This window comes from Phaethon lepturus, unplaced genomic scaffold (assembly GCF_000687285.1).
Source record: "Phaethon lepturus isolate BGI_N335 unplaced genomic scaffold, ASM68728v1 scaffold14392, whole genome shotgun sequence".
NCBI classification, from domain to species: domain Eukaryota; kingdom Metazoa; phylum Chordata; class Aves; order Phaethontiformes; family Phaethontidae; genus Phaethon; species Phaethon lepturus.
In genome coordinates, this window is record NW_010521327.1 from 22,027 (window position 1) to 39,712 (window position 17,686).

General features: G+C 40.1%; 1 protein-coding gene across 1 annotated transcript in view; it reads left to right on the forward strand.

The window, feature by feature from the left end:
• Nucleotides 1–4,849: 4,849 nt before the first annotated feature.
• Nucleotides 4,850–17,686, forward strand: part of LOC104616462 (microtubule-associated serine/threonine-protein kinase 4-like) — a gene marked incomplete at its 3' end in the record, with an annotated part of 17,998 nt that continues 5,161 nt past the window's right edge. Inside the window, exons 1-2 of the mRNA XM_010281483.1 lie at nucleotides 4,850–4,882; nucleotides 5,240–5,393. Of these exons, the coding sequence (XP_010279785.1) occupies nucleotides 4,850–4,882; nucleotides 5,240–5,393 (187 nt within the window). The remainder of the gene's footprint in view (nucleotides 4,883–5,239; nucleotides 5,394–17,686) is intronic.

The window sequence follows — 17,686 nt, forward strand, 5'->3', positions numbered from 1 at the left end:
GTGCTAGGTCTTACTTTGAACCAGTTGTCATGTCCTTAATTTTCATAAGGACATTGGGCTGATGTACTTAATGTGACTATTTGATGATACAGTTATCAAGCAGAGAATTAATTCTATCTGCAGAATAAATACATGATGGTAGACAGCTGGATTTAATGCAACTGAAATTCTTAAAAACATGAAGGTAATCCTTTCTGAGTAGGTGAGCTGTTAAAAGTGTATAGGTAGTATAGTGTGAGAAGAGTTTTCTTCAGAGGAGTGTAGCTGATTCTATTCACACAGAAAATGAATAGCTTCAAAATATGAAGAAAAAATTTGTTTGAGGACAAATTGTTTCAGTCCTGATTCCCTGGAGAAATTCCTGTATAACTGGAGGAGACTCATTCAAATTCCATCCATGTTTCTGTAGGATCTTTAAATCTACATGTGGAAGCCTATGGTAAGGATATTTTGATGATTCTGTTCTATGTAATTTTTAGGCTGTTCGCCTCTAATGATACTGTCTTTTCCTTTTGTAAGATTTGGGGCGGGGGGTGGAAATAGGGTTTTGTGAAAGTCGTTGTCTTCTAAATTTTACAGTGCTTCTCTAGAAATTCAGCATACCTACAACATAAACAGATTTTTTTTTTTTGTTTTAAATGTATGGAAAAATGGATTTAAAGAAACTAATTTCATAGAACAGTACGTTCTGCGTAGCTTGGAGTTTATCTGCTTTCAGTCTTTCAAAGTGCCTTTGTTGGAAAGGAATTATTCAGTATTTAATGTTGGGGGAAGGAGTGTTTTTACATAAGTTAACTATCCATGCATTATGAATATTAACAGCAGAGCCTGGTGGCGAGATGTGTACTGATTAAAAATCCCTCCCTAAGCAGCCTGTATACACTCAATGGCTAGCTTAACTCCCTTTGTACTATAGATACAGGGCAATCAAATATACTTTTTTTCATGTGCTTTGTTGTGGCTCTTATAGGTCTTAGAAGTAGTGACTTTCTGAGGTAACTTCTCAAATTCTTTTATTCCCCTGCCCTGCAATTCCATCGAAATGGTAAAACTGCCCTTCGTTACCCCATTGCTCCTTAAGTCACTAACATTTCTTTAAAAAGAGCATGGAGAGAAGTGTGTTCTTGCAGCCTGAGTGCAGTAATAAGACAATGGGTAGAGAATGTGATAATCAAAACCTCAAAGTATAACATGAATATCAGTTTGTTGGAAACTGCCTGCAGGGATACAGCTGTTCTATTTCTTGAGACTTGCTGTCAAGCAAGTTCCACTGAAGAAAAGGTGCAACCAACCAAACCCTGGTTCTCTTCTTGTGTTTGTTCACCATCCAACATCAACTCATGCCCATATAGCTAAGTAAACGTGAATACTGATAGAGTGATGGTTGTGGCTGGGCAAAATTATTTGATGTGCTGAGCTAGAAGCAGCTTGAGTAAAATTATTTAAAATATCTGTGGCAGAATTTCAACAGCCCTCATTCCTCAAGATACTTGCTTTGACGTTGTCTTGCAGACAGCAATGTCCAGTCTTTACCTGGTAAGACACACAATCTGAACTTTTCTAGTGTTCAGGTTTGCAGGAGGTCTTTCGAATAAGTACTGACAAGTTTGAGTAAGTCTTCCTATTATTTATTTGAAAGTGTCATAATCTTATTACTGAACGACTGTAGTGTTGTTTTGGCTGAATTAACCACTTTGTGTGATTTGAATAGGTGCCATGTTGTACCTCATCAGAATCAGCTGTATTCTGGAATAATATCCAATTCCAATAAGGAAGCAGGACCTAATAAAATGTTCTTAGTTGATTTCACTTACTTGGACTTGAATGCTCTGCTTGGCAGGAGGGGAAGGCTGTTTAGTTGAGGACAGAATGCCTCTTCATCTGCTGCATATACTTTTGGTTCAACTAAGGTCTGAACGGGGCTAGAGGGCCCCTCTGGGTCAGATTGGTTCATCTAGCTGTCTGTTCTTTGAGAGTAGCACAAGAAGTTGTTCAAGGAGAGCTTACAAGCCTGGCTGCTTTCTGCAGTCCATTTCCCTTGTATTTTCCCAGTATCCAGAGTTGTTAAGTCAAGGCTGTTAAAGGGTATATCCTTGTCTACTCTTCTCTGCTTACTACAACAGCAGTTACAATGTACAGAGTCCTTTCAAATACACACTGTATGTGCTGTAGGTCTTGTTTTACCCTTTGGAAGCTAAAGTGAGCCTTTGAATAGCTTCCAGAAATGCTTTGTTGATATATGTGCAGTTATTTATGTAAAGCAGGAAGTTGGTCATGAATATGAAAATGTTAAATCTCTTATTCCCATATTGTTTCTTTGTAGTGCTAGACCATATAATGTCTTTTGGTATAGTTGCTTCAGGTGATGAGATGGTTCTCAACATCCAGCTGACAGATTTGTGTGTCATCTACTATATTGATTTGACTGTTCCTGTATTAAAATGAACTGTCCCCAAGAAACATTTAGTGAAACCTAATATTGGTGTGATATGTTGGTCCTTAATTTGTCATATGCGAGACTGCTTATTTTTGTTTTGTCTCTCCATGTAGTAGAATCATGTTCTCCTTCAACAAAATTGGAATTTCACCCTGTTATGTTTGGAAATGTAAAACTTAATAAATTGCATTTCATTCCTATGTTTCTCATGTCAGAGGATTACATATGAACTTTCAAATTGAGGACATCACGTTGAAGAGTGGTGGTGGGAAGGATGTCTCTCCTCTTTCCCCTCCCTTTCTTTCTTCCCTGCTCTGTTTCCAAGATCCTCCACATGTAGGACCTCCAGCATGGCCAGTTCACATGGGGTCAAAATTACTTCCTCCTGGCTGGTAGCTTCTGTCCCGGTGGCCAAGACCCCGGCTGCATGGGGTCTCCTCTGTTTCCATGCTTGAGTCCTTGAAGAAGTTTGTGGTGTTGAGAACTTGTGTGTCAAGGTTGGTGCTAGAATTGTATCAAACAAATGCAAGTTGTGATAGAGTCACTTAGCAACAAGGAGGTATCTTTGCAAGGGAATGATGGCAGGGTGTTCCTGTTAAAATGAAGAGCTAATGGGGGTTGGTATTTAAACTGTCCTAGCTTTCAAAAATCATACTTTTCTGAAGCTGCCAGTTTGGACAGCAGAAAAGCGTCTTAAATATGAATTGAGTACCTGGAGCTGCTGCTCTGTACTATAGCCCCATCTTGAAGTTTCTTCTGAAACCCTGAAAGCTGTGGAAAAGGAGCACAGCTTAGTTGCGAATCATGAAATTTGTAATCTGACTGCATGTTGTGGAATGCACAAGTCTGTGCATTGCAGAAATGATTTGAGCAGCCGTAAAGGTTATATACCTGGTTATAAGGGGAAAAGGTGACAGAGGGGAAGATGCTGATTCTGTTGTGACTTAAGTGCTAATCTGCAGGAAGCTTACTGCATTTGTGGATTTTGTTGTTGTTTTTGTTCTAAGTTTTGATGAATGTTGTGCCAGGAAAAAGAGATTTAATGTGATTGGCTACTTTGAAGTGTGAACCTGTTTCAAGAAAGCGCATGAATTTCTGCACTCACCTAAAGCCTTGATTGGATCATGTCATTGTCAGAAGCTTGGGGTAAATTGGAGTGCAGCATTGAGTGAAGGTTGCCGTCTATCAGTCAGTGAGCAGTTTGGCTATTTGCCTACAGACTTATGTGAAAGAGTCTCAAAATAATGTTTCTTAGAAGCCAGCTGTTGCCAGTCATTTCCTTTTTAACTGATCTGTTAATTCACCTTGTGAGGTATCTTAGCACTTGGCAATAGACGTATTTGTGATATACCTGTGTTTGTAAAAGATAAATGGTGACAATGGTTAATTAAATACTCTTGTGACCCCAAAACCTTCCAATTGAGGAAATTGCTAAAGGCATGGGCTGCGAATTCATCAGTTACTTCTGTGTCGTGAACATGAATGAGTCTTAATATGCTGAAGAAGCAGATTCAGAAGCCACTGTGTTTCTTGATGCTGTAGAAGTGTGTATCTGCAAACACTTCCAATAAGCTGCAGATTTGATTAAAAAAACCCCCAAACACTAACTAACCTGAAATACTAAATACAGGAGAAACTCTAAACATGGGATTCAAAATGCATTGTAAGGCATACAGTACTTTGCTGTGGGATTAACTGTAAGCAAAAACGGGCTTCACAGTGCCTCTTCATTGGTGGCTATGGTGACCTTGACTCCTTCCTTTCAGTGGACAGAGGATGAAGCAGTTGGGTATGCGGGTGATACGTAGATTGTATGGCTGATAAGTCTCAGTACATGAACTGTAAAAATCTAAAAGACTCTGATGTGCTTGGCTTTCTAAAAAAAAATTATGGTAAGAATCAGGGTTTAAATGTTATAGAAAACCATTTGAGTGTTTTGCAAAATAGTGACACCATGCAACTGCACCAGTTTGAGGGGAAGCATGCTTGCAAAACTCTTCCTACTTTGCTTACTCGCATCTCTGCTCTTTCTTCCATTGTGTTTGCTCACTTGCTTTTTGTTTGTTTTTTTGTGAATTTAATCAAATATTGAGACATTAAATGTATTGTCAAAACCAGAGGACTAAGATATTGTGTAGGAATGATGACAGGAACAGAATTTGAAAAATGAGGATCTGTATTTACGCTTATTTCAAAGACAGTGTGAATGAATGCCTGTTTTATAAGCAGGGTAATTTTTTTTTTTTAACAGAATGCCTGTTTTATAAACAGGGTAATTTTTTTTTTTAACAGGCGTTGGTAAATCTATTTGTCAGTGTTTCCCTAGACTGGGCAGTGGTTTGCATTTTGTTGATGGTACAGTGCCATCTACTGACTGCTCCCGTGAAGCTGGGGAGAAATTGCCAAGGAAAAATGTTGGCAAAAGCAGATGGCATCGATTGCAAGGTGAGATGGCTCACAGCTGCAAAAAGACTGCTTTATGGAAGGTCAAGTAAGCCGAAGTCTGATCCCTTGTACCTTGAGATAAGACCACTGCAAAAAATGTTCGTTGTGTGGCAGTGTGGTTGGAGGTGGTATGAGCCATACAGGAGGAAGATGGCTTTCTTACACAGCCAGCTGCAAATGTGGCACTTGCAAAATTTTTGTTTTCAGTTAGCAATTTAATTACCTTAAAATCTTTGTAAACACTTTTTTTTTCATCCAAATGCTATCATAATCTTAGGTACAGGCAGCGTAGGTTTTTTCCATGAAATTAAGCATTTAAACAGTAGATATACCTTTTTTTTCTCTGCTTCTTTGCAGCTTGATCACATATTGTCCCCACCACCTCTGTCTTTTCAAAAATTCAGCGGTCCTGAAGTCTCTTCTGGCCCTAGAAGGTCTTCCAAATTTAAGAGGCAGCTCAGTGAAGACGGGAGACACTTCAGAAGAGGAAGCCTTGGAGGAGCTCTGACTGGTGAGTTTGGGGTGTGTGTAATGTCATGGGAGGTTTAGCAGCTGTGGAGCTGATGGCACCTTGACCCCTGGCATTTGCCATGTGGCAGAACTCTTCCGGGAAGTTGTGAACTCCATCTGGAGTTTCCGTAAAGTCTCTTCCACATGGGTTCCCTGATCGTCATGAGCTCCCCCATCCCCGATCGGGTGAGCTCATGTTTGAGGCTCTACCTCCATGGGGTGCTGATAGGTGGCCAAGCCCATCCCGAAAATGACCCATGCCTTGAAATTTTTAGGAATATGGCATTTATCTTTCTGACTTAATTTGGCAGCTTAAGGCTTGTTTCAGATGTGCTCAAATGCATTCATCCATGGGATCACATACATCTTGTTTTGTCAAGGAGCTGAAGTGCACAAATAGTGCCTTTAGACTTGATATTATTAAAGAAAAAGCAATTTGGCCTCCTTTATCTGGTGGAGTCCTCCCAGGGGAGGAGGGACGTTACCAGCTCGCCACTGGCTATGGATTGCAACTTCTCCTCTGTGAATCCATGCAGAGGTTGCAGGACACTTGAGGAGGGCTCAGGCTCTCCCTGCCCTGGTAGTGTCTATGGAAGATGCCAGATGCAGAAATTGTGATTGTGTCCCGGGAGCTGTATGGCTGCAGCAGTCACTGACGAGTGATTGTTTTTGAGGGTGGAGTGAAATGAGTGTGAAAACATTGGGACAGGTTAACTGTCACTTCCTTTGTGTATTTCAATAAAAAGAATTTTTAGGTTCACTAGAATTTGGCAATTAAATGTATTCCTGAAGTGCACAATTTTAACAGTTTGAAGAATTGGCTGTGAAGAACAGGATATTAAGTGCCTGGTGAGAGCAACAGTAGATTTCAGTGAATTTAGTGTAAGGGATAAATTTGAGATGCAACATCTTGTTTTATCTGTTCAGGTGATCTTGATTGATACCAAAATCAAATAGGTGAAATTCAGATGAGAGAAAGTTGAAATGGCATTTACTTGAGGTGTGACTATCTTCTGTCTCTGAATTCTGTATATTGTTCAGAGGTGTGTTTGCTCAGGGATCAAAAATGGTGCCACAGTGGATAGAGCTGATTCTTCTGCCCTAAGCGTCTGAGAAGTGCTTTCAAAGAATTTGCTTTTCTCAATTCCTTCCCACCCCTGTTCCTGTCCTTATGCTGGAAGAAGCCCCAAGAAGCTATTGCAATACTTCTCTTTGTCTGTAATCAGTAGCTTAGAATCACCTACAGTGCTTCTAGTGAGTGACAAATAATTTTTTTTTTTTTAACCTAAGTACCTTAAATTAAGTTGTCTCGTACTTTATGTGAAGGAAAAACAGATACTACTACAGGAACTTTTTCTACCACATCAGCATGTAATTGTTGCTGTGATTTTTAATGTCGCTAGGGTAAGATTTGCCGTTTCCCTTGCAGCTTCATTTTTATCAAGAGTTGTATTATGAGTATTTCAGAAACAATATAAGCGTATTTGTGATCTGTATAGGATTTTGTGAAAAATAAGTGGCTTACAGCAGTCTGAAGCGTCAATTTTGCTAACCATATCGGTGAACTCTCTGGCTTCTCTGAAGTGCTACTACTTTAAAAACTTGAAGTGTAGATGAAACTAGTGTTTTTCTGAGACTAAAAATTGTCAGCACACTACTTATTATTTCAAGTGTGGGTTTTAAACTTTGTTTTTGTTTAACTTTAAAGTAGGGCAGTGGTCTTCTAAAGATTGAACTTTGCCTGTAAGCATTCCAGATGGAGAACGCAGCCTGAGCAAAAACAAACAAAGCAAATGTGCTCTGCCGCTGTAGTCCCTAGTCTTTATCTCTATGCTTGAATTATTGCTTGAGGTCTTTATAATGGCAAATGGATATGCGTTTTGTTTGCTTGCAATATGGTGTGCAGGGTTTCATGTCAGGATTTGGGAATACACTGTGCAATGATGTTAAACTGCTTTATTACTAATGCACTTCAGATGAACCTGAATACCCTAAGGCTTTGGTGTCTTAAAATAGTTTAAGTATCTTAACAGGTTTCACGATACTGATTAAATTAATCAAAGTCATTCTGATGACAGAAGGTTCTTGATATTCCTTTGGGATTAAAAAAAAAAAAGCACTACAGATAGTTCTCTATTTCCTAGAATTGTTTCAAATAGTAATCTAACTTAATCATTTTAGCGTTACCTTGGGCTTGTATTTACCTACCTTTTTATACATACTTAAGTTTTCAGGTTGTTTTTTTATTAGTTTCTTCAATGCTTGAGAGTAGCTTGCTCTTCTGGTTTGAAACTACAAGAATCACAGTATCATTAAAAAGTAAAAAAAGCAGGGGGGGTTGTGTCAAGAAGGCCTTCCATTAAAGTAAGTGAGCTGACATGTCCTTGGTTTGGGTTTACTTCTATTCCTACCCCTCCCACCCCCATTTCTGTTTGAGTCTTAATGTTTCTGAAAAGATATTCATGGTCCATAAGGAGGGGCGGGAAATATTAGGAGACCTGTCATTTGGAAAAGTACTTGATCATTAGTATCACTTCACACTGATCACTTCCTTCCTTTAGTCTTACTTCTGTTTTGTTGCTTTTGATATTCTTTTAACTTAAGTACTAGCTTAATATCGAGCCATTAGAAAATAGTTCGGAAAGGTATTTTTAAAATTGTTTAAGGTACAGTCTCTAACTCTGTTGTTCAAAATGTTACCTTTGCTAAACTCCTAGAAATACGTTAAGTCGGAATAAGTAAAATGAACGAGAAGACTCCTAACTTACAAATTTGCAGAGTATTCCTATGCTCATGCTTGTTGCTCACTCCAAACGTTAGAAAATAAGGGAATTGTGCTTTGTTTATTACTTTGACTTTCCCTTTGCTGATAAAAACACAATATTATTGAGCTGTAGAATGTAAGTAGTATTAATGATAAGAACAAAAATAAAAATTTAATTTGTTTATATGAAACCCACATAGTTCAAATCCTACAGGGCTGAATAGTAATAGAGGTAAATAGTAGGGTTTTTATCTGTGGGAATAGATCCCAAATAAATGAGTTTATTTGGCTTTACAAGAGGGAATAATGTTATGCATGACATATGAGAAGAAATAGAATCTATATTGTTGCAGCATATTGAATGAGACTTACAAAACCTGAAAGATTACAGTTACTGAGAACCTATTACTCTGAATTGGCTAAAGTAAATTACAAAACTCCTTATACAGGAATATGAGAAAAATTGAGAATGAATATGATGAAAAATCGAGAAGGTCTTTCCAGTGGGAAATCAACACAAGGGAGAGGAGGTTTGGAAACTTGGAGAGGTGAGATAGAAACTGAACTCACATTCTACACAGCTTCAGGGAAACTGGAACCCAGATTTTTTTCCTGAATTGCCTAGTTCTAAGTAATCCAGCAACCATGCATTTTCAGTGACAAACAAAGAATACTCTTCTGAGTTGAAGAAAATTGACAATGTTTTTGAGAATAAATCTACTGTTGCTTCCTGTTGAAAATCGCTAGGGAACCACTGATACTAAATAAAGTTTGGCCAATAAAAGAAATAAATACTGCTTCCTGGAGATACCGTGCTCTTATATTCTTGAAAAGTCACTTCACTCTAACTGTTGTGACAGTATTGCTTTCCTTAATCTTCATACCCAAGGAGGGGGAGGAGGAAGACTTTTGGAGAAAGAGAGGCTGAATTTGTAATGAAAAGACTTTATTGGATGTGGCCTGCTATTAGTTTAGCAAATCTACACTATTAGTTCTTGTTGTGAAGTGCTGGTAGTACTGCTTAATAGAAAGAAGGGATGAAAAATAGTGTTTCATAATGGGGGTTGCTAAACATAAGCATTCATGAGATAAAACAACTTCAGAGTAAAAGTATTTGAGAGTAATTTATGACCTGTTCCTTTCAGTTTAAAACGCTGTGTTTCCAAAGGGCTATGAAGTTTTGGGTAGCAAAACCACTTATGCAATCATCAGCGTTCGCCTTTCGCCTCTTCTGCCGTTCCTGCATCGTAACTCCTGCTCCAGCTTCCCCCATCCCTGTGCGTGCGCGTTCCCGTAGCAGCGCTTGCGACGGTCTTTACCGGGGAAGCCAAACGGAGCTGCCGGAGTTCTGCTTGTGCCACAAGTGGTGTAAAGCAGAACCCTTGCATGCTGTGTTCAGCTGCGGAATAAGCCCTGCCGCAAGGCTGAGCTGTAGCTCCTTGCTCAACATCCCTAGGTCAGACACAGAGGGGAAGAAAGGTCATCGCCCCAGAAGGATGCTGGTGCCGTCGTGGGAGTGCTGGACAGACTGGGAGCAGAGTGTGGTCAGGTCAGATCAGCCCTGTTCTTCTTGGGACAGTAGACTTGTGTGTGTACATACATGTGTGTTCAAGCGCCTCCTCCCATAGCCATAGGTTGCCTTCTTAAGGATTCCTAGCAGTGCACAGGCTGGGGCTTTAAAACTGGTTTCTAATCAGCAGAAAAGATGCTTAGTTAAAAAGCTGCTTTTCTGTGGTGGCTGGTTTTCTTGATCTCCACAAACTCCAAAGGGCTGTCTGCAGGTTTCAGCTTAAATTGTCTACAGATTTTAGTTTGCTGTGTTCAGAGATGCTTAAGTAGGATTCATGGCAAAAAGTAACGTGAGAGGCTGAGAAATTAAATGAGCTTTTACCACGGAGGTTGTTAACCTGGCAAATCACTTGGACAAGTGAATGAACTGGCCTCGACATCAGATCCCACTGCTGCTCCTCCGTTTGCGCCGTGGTGTGGGGTGCAGCTCTCTTCGGTGTCCTCGGCTGGTCTGGTGCAGCATCTGGAGATTGCCATCTCCCTTTCTGCTTCAGAGAGGTATTAGAACATATTGCTGGGAAGAGTTTGTATTTTGCAGAGCGCTGCAGCTAGCTCGGTTGTCTCTATACTGCACTGATAAGCTCCACAGTTAGACATAAAGAAGAAAAATACATTTTGTTACCTATAGTTTGAACTTCTTATCTTGCCTGCTGTTATCTCATCAATAACTGCCTGGAAACAGACTTCCTGCTGGGCTAATTGTCTCTAATTGGGGTAGCGCTGTTATCTTGCTAACCTTAAATTGATCTTATACAAATACTGGTGACATAACACATACAGATTTAATTTTATAGCATCTTTAATCCAAAGATCCTAAGGCACTTTACACGAATGAAGCTACCTCATGATCTAGTGAAGAGCTAAAAACTAAGAAATCTTAGGATGTATATTTTTTTCATCTCTAATATTCCTGCTTTGATCAGTTTTCCACCTCTAAGTCAATCAGTCATCCAGATACACTCAGCAATTATTGCTCTTCCCGTATAACTAATCTGTGGTTGATTTGAAATTAATTTGGGGATTCTCAGTTCGTCTTTTGCATCAGAGATTCATCACTTAGTAACACTAATTAGCAGAAAGATCAACAGCTTTATGGGCCATGAAGAGCAAGCTGTTCTCTTATCCATGGGTCGGCATGTGCTGGCAGGACTTGGAAGGGGAGGTTCTCCCCGTTCATACAGGGGAGCAGTTGGCAGTGGTACAAATCCAGAGTTTTCACGAACATTATGCTGTATAATTTTTTTTTCATTAATATTGTTGAAAATGCAGATTAGATCACTAAGCCTTACAATGTCAAATATTTGGTACAACTTGGTGGATGGGGAGAGTTGGACATACAGACATACACAGGACTTGTACCTTGAAACCTCTTTGGAAAGAGCACCTTCCTGTTCCGTACATCGTAACTATGATGCGATTATTTTAGTGGCAATACTTAATAAAAGATTATTTTTATTAATGATGGCCAATTGTTGCAGATAAGGGGAAGTGCTCCCTATTTCCTCTCTATAATATCGAAATTGTTTACTGACTTCCAGTTATGGAACTAATTAATTATGTATGCACCTCTCCATTAAAAGCCTTGTGATTTCATAGCTGTCTCTGGGAGTGCAGTTTGGTGGGCCCATCATCGGCGCTGGAAGGCAGGGTGCTGCGAGGTGTGGGGGGGAGGGTGGCTACCAGCACCGAAGCTCTAGGAAAAGGCAGATCTGATAAGAAATTTTACTTCCCGCGTTTTCCTCCCCTCGCGTATCAGAGCAGAAGTATGTCTCAAAATTGCCTTCATCTTCATGGTGCATGGCAGGACCGGATGTACTTCGTTTAGAAAAGCCTTTTCAGCCGCAGCGGCGTGAAGGGCTCTCCCCGCCACGGCGGAGGGGCGAGTAGCAGCCCAGCGCCTCCGTTCCGAGGTGCGAAAGGTGGAAATGTTCAACAGCCAGGTGTGCATGAGGACAGGCTTCATTCGGTAGCGCTGCCTACCCCGGGGGGTAGGCTCCATGTCCTGGAGTCTTTTCACTGCCTTCCTCAAAGGCTTCTTTAAAGCACCGTACTGCTGTTAAACTTCTTCCGGAATTAGTAGATAGAGATAGGAGTGAGCTGTTCCATAATTACCCACCTGAGAAAAATCTATTTTTCAAAGCATGTGGTATAAAGCTGTCTTCTAGAGATGAAGTAAATACGTTCTGCTGTGGAATATGCATTTTTAAATGATTCTTGGTGCACTGGTGGTTGAGATGACATTAGGTTATATTTGTCATTGTCAGTTACCTTCATCATTTAAGGCTTCAATCAACCTGCATGGCTCAGTTGATTTTTACCTCCCTGTGCGCCTAGTGAGATAATTTCCATATTCTGTGACATGTCTGGAGTCTGCATCATCTCTGCATGAGATGAGAACAGAAGATATTGTATTCCTGTCTCATTACTTTGCCTTTAACTCCTCAATTGCTGCTTAATCGTGCTTGTATCATCAGAACATGAGAAGTTGATTGTTGTTGAGATCAAAGCAAACTGTAGCACCAGACTGCCTAATGAGCAGACGCATTTGCAAGTTGCCTGTTTTGAAGGATGGAGAAGTAGAGTTTAACCCTCTTTGGGAGGCTTATAAAATCAGCTTGGAAGTTGTTAAGAGTAATTTGTCATTGTGGAAAAACAAAATGTGGAGAAAATTAATATGCATATTAAGTTTCTGAAGTTTGAGTTGTAGCTCCTTAACAAATACCCCATGAGCTGCTGAAGTAGCTGGCTCAAGTATGCTTAGCGGTGTAACTGTAGAAACATACGTGAAAGAACTTGCCTGGACTTAGTTAAACGCTTGGGTTTAATCAGGTGATTACCTAAATCTGAGCTCTGTGAGGCTGCAATCCTATTGTGGCTAGTAACTGAGCTTGTTAGTGCAAAACTGTCTCTGCAGCTTATTTACAAATAAATTGTAACTGCACATCAAGACTGCATTATCCGTACTCCTAGAGGCTTAAGTCTCCGTTTTTCACCAAAGGACTCTCTTAAGTGGATGTTGTGAAGCCAATGGTCTGACCACGCGTGGAGGGAAATTGTACCTGCTTGTTCCAAGATGGATGCTTTAATATAAGTTGAATGTACAGCTTGAGAAATGTTTGAGAAGAGGGAAAGCACTTTCTATGCTTAATCCTTAGAATGATGGTTGAAGGCTTGAATGGAAAAGTTTTATAGATGTTTTTCAGTGAAAGCAGGGGCAGGTTTTTCTGTTAAGAAACTTTTCACCTTTTGAAATAATTTATTTAATTGTGTGGTGTAGCAATGTATACCTGAAACAAAAATAGGGGTCATCGTAGTAGGGACTGTAGAGAAAGTAGCGTGTTGACACATCACTTCATGATTGTCATTCGTAAAAGAGTTACTGGGCATTTTCTTTATAGTGCAATGGAAGCTGTTTATTTTGTATCTTATTATAATTTCTGTGAAGCAGGTAACAGAAAACCAAATGTTGAGATGGTAGAGAGTTGGGAACCGAGCATGTTGGCAGCTGGCCGAAGTAGCAGTTCACGTAGTGGTTAAACTAAGCAATGTTGAATTTTCTGAAGTTCTTAAAATTAGAGCATGTGTATTCTAGGCACAACCTGGCTGCAAGTCTGCCAGTATTTAGAGTTGCAGATAAGAGCTATCTCTGAGCTCTTGGTGTGCAGGATTCTTGTTTTGCAAAATGGACTGCGTATCAGAAGGAGCGATACAACTGTCTCATCATCACTTATGTATAGGCTAGTTTAATGTGCTTTTGGTAGCATCATGCGTTCAGTCTGAATCTTAAATTTCTGGTTTTTCTCCTGTTATCAGAGTTTCAAAACTGGACCTTCAAATTTTTCTAGAACAGGCATAAGCTGGCAAAAACGGTGGAAGGGAAGCGGGAGTATCTGTGTATTAAAGTGTGTTGTAGAATGGACTGCCAGTCTGTAAGTTTTGGAACTACGTGTTAGACATATGGGAAGAAGGCTCTATTTGTTGGTAAGATAAAGAAAAGGAAGCAGCAGAATGTGCCTGTCTCTGATCTCACTGATAAATAAGATATCGCCAACTAATTATTTTGCTGAGTTGTATTTCAGTAGAGTTGGGGATTGGGGGAGCAGAGTTGTAAATGATAACTTCAGGCTGTAGGGTTTTTTTTACCATGTAGATATCAGTGTCACTGGCTGGCTAACACTGCTATTGTGGTAGACATGTTTGGCATGGAAAACTTTAAAAAAACAAACCAACCAAACAAAAAAGTCCCCAAACCAGCAACAACACCCCCCCCAACCCAAACCAAAACCCCAAAACCAAAATACCAAACATGACCCTCAACCCCCAAATCTAAAAAAAATTAGATTTACTGGTGATCCCAAATACCTTTTAAATATTTTATTACTGTCACAGTACTTCAGTATTAGATTGCAAAAGATCAAAATATAAATGTAACTTCAGTGAGTATCTATTAGGAGAAGAACTTTGAGTAATTTCCATGTGAGCAAAACTCTGTGTTGTCTTTTCAGTGTCTTTCAGTGAGAGAAATTTGTTCCAAGCATGGAAATGATACTTAGTTCCCGGAGGAAAGCTAACTGTATGTGATCAGTTATTCTTGATAATTGACTTATAAACTGTCTTGATTCTGAATCCCTTTATAGTTAAAGGAGGCTTGATGTTTTAATATATATTTTGGATACAGATCTAAAGCTGCATCCTACTAGTTTCTGGTCCAAAAGTGGGTGTGCCCATTTCTAATTCCTTTTTTGCCAATATTGATGAAATTTTAAGACACATCTATTGCTTTTTATTTTTAAGATCATACTCTCACCCCAAAGTTTTGTGTTTGTTGGGCTGCATTTATTTCATGCATGACCAGATACCACTTCATGTAATTTTAGAAAGAGAAACCAAAATAGAGCATTTTAAGGAGACTTTGTAGTACATCAAAAAATGAAAAATCTATAATGAGTGTAATTATAAGAAATTATAATTGAGTCAGTTGTAATTATAGGCTTAACTGAGTAATGTTATGTTTAGTGGACAGAACGGTTGAAAGAAAAATACCACCTCTTGCATGAGACTGGGAAATTGGCGTTGTCCATTAACTTCAACCATATGCAGCTTAGTAGTATGCAAAACATGCTAATTTTCTTATGTTGTGAGCAATAAATGAGGCATGAATAAAGGGGTAGCTCTTTTTTGCCTGCTGGTAGTAATTTGAAATTTAAGTAAAGTTTGATGCAGCCATAGTAAAATAAGGCAAAATATTGAGAGGTTTTCTAATGATAGCTTTAAATCTGTCCACTATTCTTTTATATTCCAATTACTGCAAATGGGAATTATGGGCTTTAATTCCCCCCAACACTGATGTGAGAATAGACCCTAAAATTTATAGCCTCCACATCATTTCCCACAGCTGGGCTTGTCTGCAAAAATTAAATTTGAAGCAGTAAAGCAGAGTGCCCTAACCTGGTGGTAAAACACCCATGTGGGAGGCTCTTTGCCTTTCACCTGGCAGGTTTCTGAAGCTGTAGTGAGGCTTCTTGTATCTCTGGGAGTGGAAGCCACGGCATGTTACTTCCAGCTTGGGTTTCCACTTCTCGCTGCTCCCGCTGCACAGCCCGTTTGCGTGTGGCCGTGGCCGCTCAGCAATGTGCTGGGGTTGCCACTGCTGCTGGGGAGCCGAGGTGGCAGGAGTTGGCCTCAGGTTAGTCTTCCGCCGTGGATTATTCCTGTGGCTCGGAGGTAGCTCTTGCTCATGAGGCTCCCCAAAGAGAGGTGCGGAGTGAGCAACCCACTTGAAACTGTGCTTGACGAATCCGACGTGACCACAGAAGTCAGTTCTTGAGATAAGATCAGTTATTTTACTTCGAAGTAGTGAGGGAGAAGAATCTGGTTTTCTGAACTGTTTTTAAATAATCTGCAGTTATGTCATAAATAGGTATAATTGATTTATCAGAACAATTAAGTGAAGTAAGTATTTCTTGGCCCTTGCCCTAAAGATGTCAGGATGGCAAGAGGCTATTTTGAAGGCTGCTATGCAGCTAACGCAAACGCACTGATGCTTCGGTTCACTCTGTGGTACATGTGGAATCGCATGCACAGCTTCTACTTTGGACTGATTGTGTCCGTAGTTACTGTCAGCCGAAATCTAGACACTTCTATTTTAGCAAAGTACATACCTGTCTTCCATTTACAGTTGTATAATGGAGAACTGCTTTTAATATTTTAATTAAAAAAAAAAAGTCCATCAAAAATGCTCAAGGTGCTTCCTCTGTATTTATGTTTACATATTGACTAATTACAAAACAGACTTTCCAGCAGTGCAGTCTACACTGTCCTAAGTACTTCTCTAAAGGCAAAAACTTATTTGGATGCCAGAGATTTTCTCCATCATATGCAATTGTTTAAACACTAGACTGCTGAAGATTTGAGACAAATATTTTCTGAATTATAACTGAAAACAAAAGATTTATAGGTATTAGATTTAAGCTCATTTAGTAATTCTCAGCTGTCCCACTGGGATATGGATTTGAGAGAGAGAGAGAGGAAGGAGAGTAATACTTTAGCAGTAGGAAAGATTTCTATAATTACAATAGTGCAAAGCCTGCCTTCTGTGACTGATCTTTGAGGAAGTGTATGTGGTGGTTTTTTAGTCTCTTCTGTCCTTACGCAGCAAGGCATACAACAGGTCGGCACACAACTGGGTGCAATAGAAGTAAGAAGTAGCAAATTCCATTTGATCTTTCTGCAGATATCCATTATAAAGGAAGCTAGATGTATGAGAGGCAAGTTCAAGGGGAAGATGACACTGAGCTCCAGTGATGTATTCCCTATGTCGACCAATGATTATGTAATACCATTAAATAAAGCTATGTTATTACCATTACATAATCAAGTTAAGTCGCCTTTCATCGAAACGTGTTTTGATAAATGTGCTGGACTAACGATGATTGCATTCAGATGTGGGAAGAGTTGCCACTGGTTACAGACAGTGTTGTGACATTAGGCTGTCTTGGTAGTTTCAGGCACAGGAAGGGCAGCAGAGGTGGCAGCAAAACCTGTGCAGAAGGCATGGGGGGAAGCCAGAGGCCATCTGGGATTGAATGGGACAGCAGCAGGGGGTCTGTGTCAGTAGATGACTCATCTGTATCGTTAGCTGATGAAAGTAGTAAGAAAATTAGTACCAGTGAGAGAATGGTCTGTTATTAGATGGAGATTACCCTGGACACTGGCAGTTTATGTCCTGTGTATGGGCCAAAATGCTGAATTAAGAAGGAAGGTATGGTGTGGAGTTGAGGTGAAGTCTTCCTCTCTGTCCTCCCACGAGTCAGTTTATTCAAAAAGGAAAGTCACCCCTTGGAGTATTAAATTTGAAAGCAGAAATGAATGCAGTGTGAAAATCAATAATGCATTTCAGCTCAAGTTTCATGTGTAATACTGATACTTAAATCACGTAACAGTGAGGAAAGGTGTGGAAAAGTGTAAATTCAAGGAGTTATTAAAGCGAATATAAAAGGGGGAAAATGCATAGAACTATGAGTGAAACTATAGCAGTGTCCTGGTTTCAGCCAGGATAAAGTTAATTTTCTTCATAGAAGCTAGTGTGAGGTTATGTTTTGGATTTGGGATGAGAAAATGTTGATAATGTGCTGATGTTCCCAGTTGTTGCTAAGCATTCAAGGACAGTCCAGCTTCTCCTGCTGGGCTGCCAGCGAGCAGGCTGGGGGTGCCCGGGGAGCTGGGAGGGGACACAGCTGGGACAGCTGACCCAGGCTGGCCAAGGGGCTATTCCATGCCATATGACATCATGCTCAGTATATTAAGCTGTCACGAAGAAGAAGGAAGGGGTGGAGGGACGTTCGGAGTGATGGCGTCTGTCTTCCCAGAAAACCATTACACATGATGCATCCCTGCTTCCCTGGAGATGGCTGAACTCCTGCCTGCCCGTGGGGAGTGGTGAATGAATTCCTTGTTTTGCT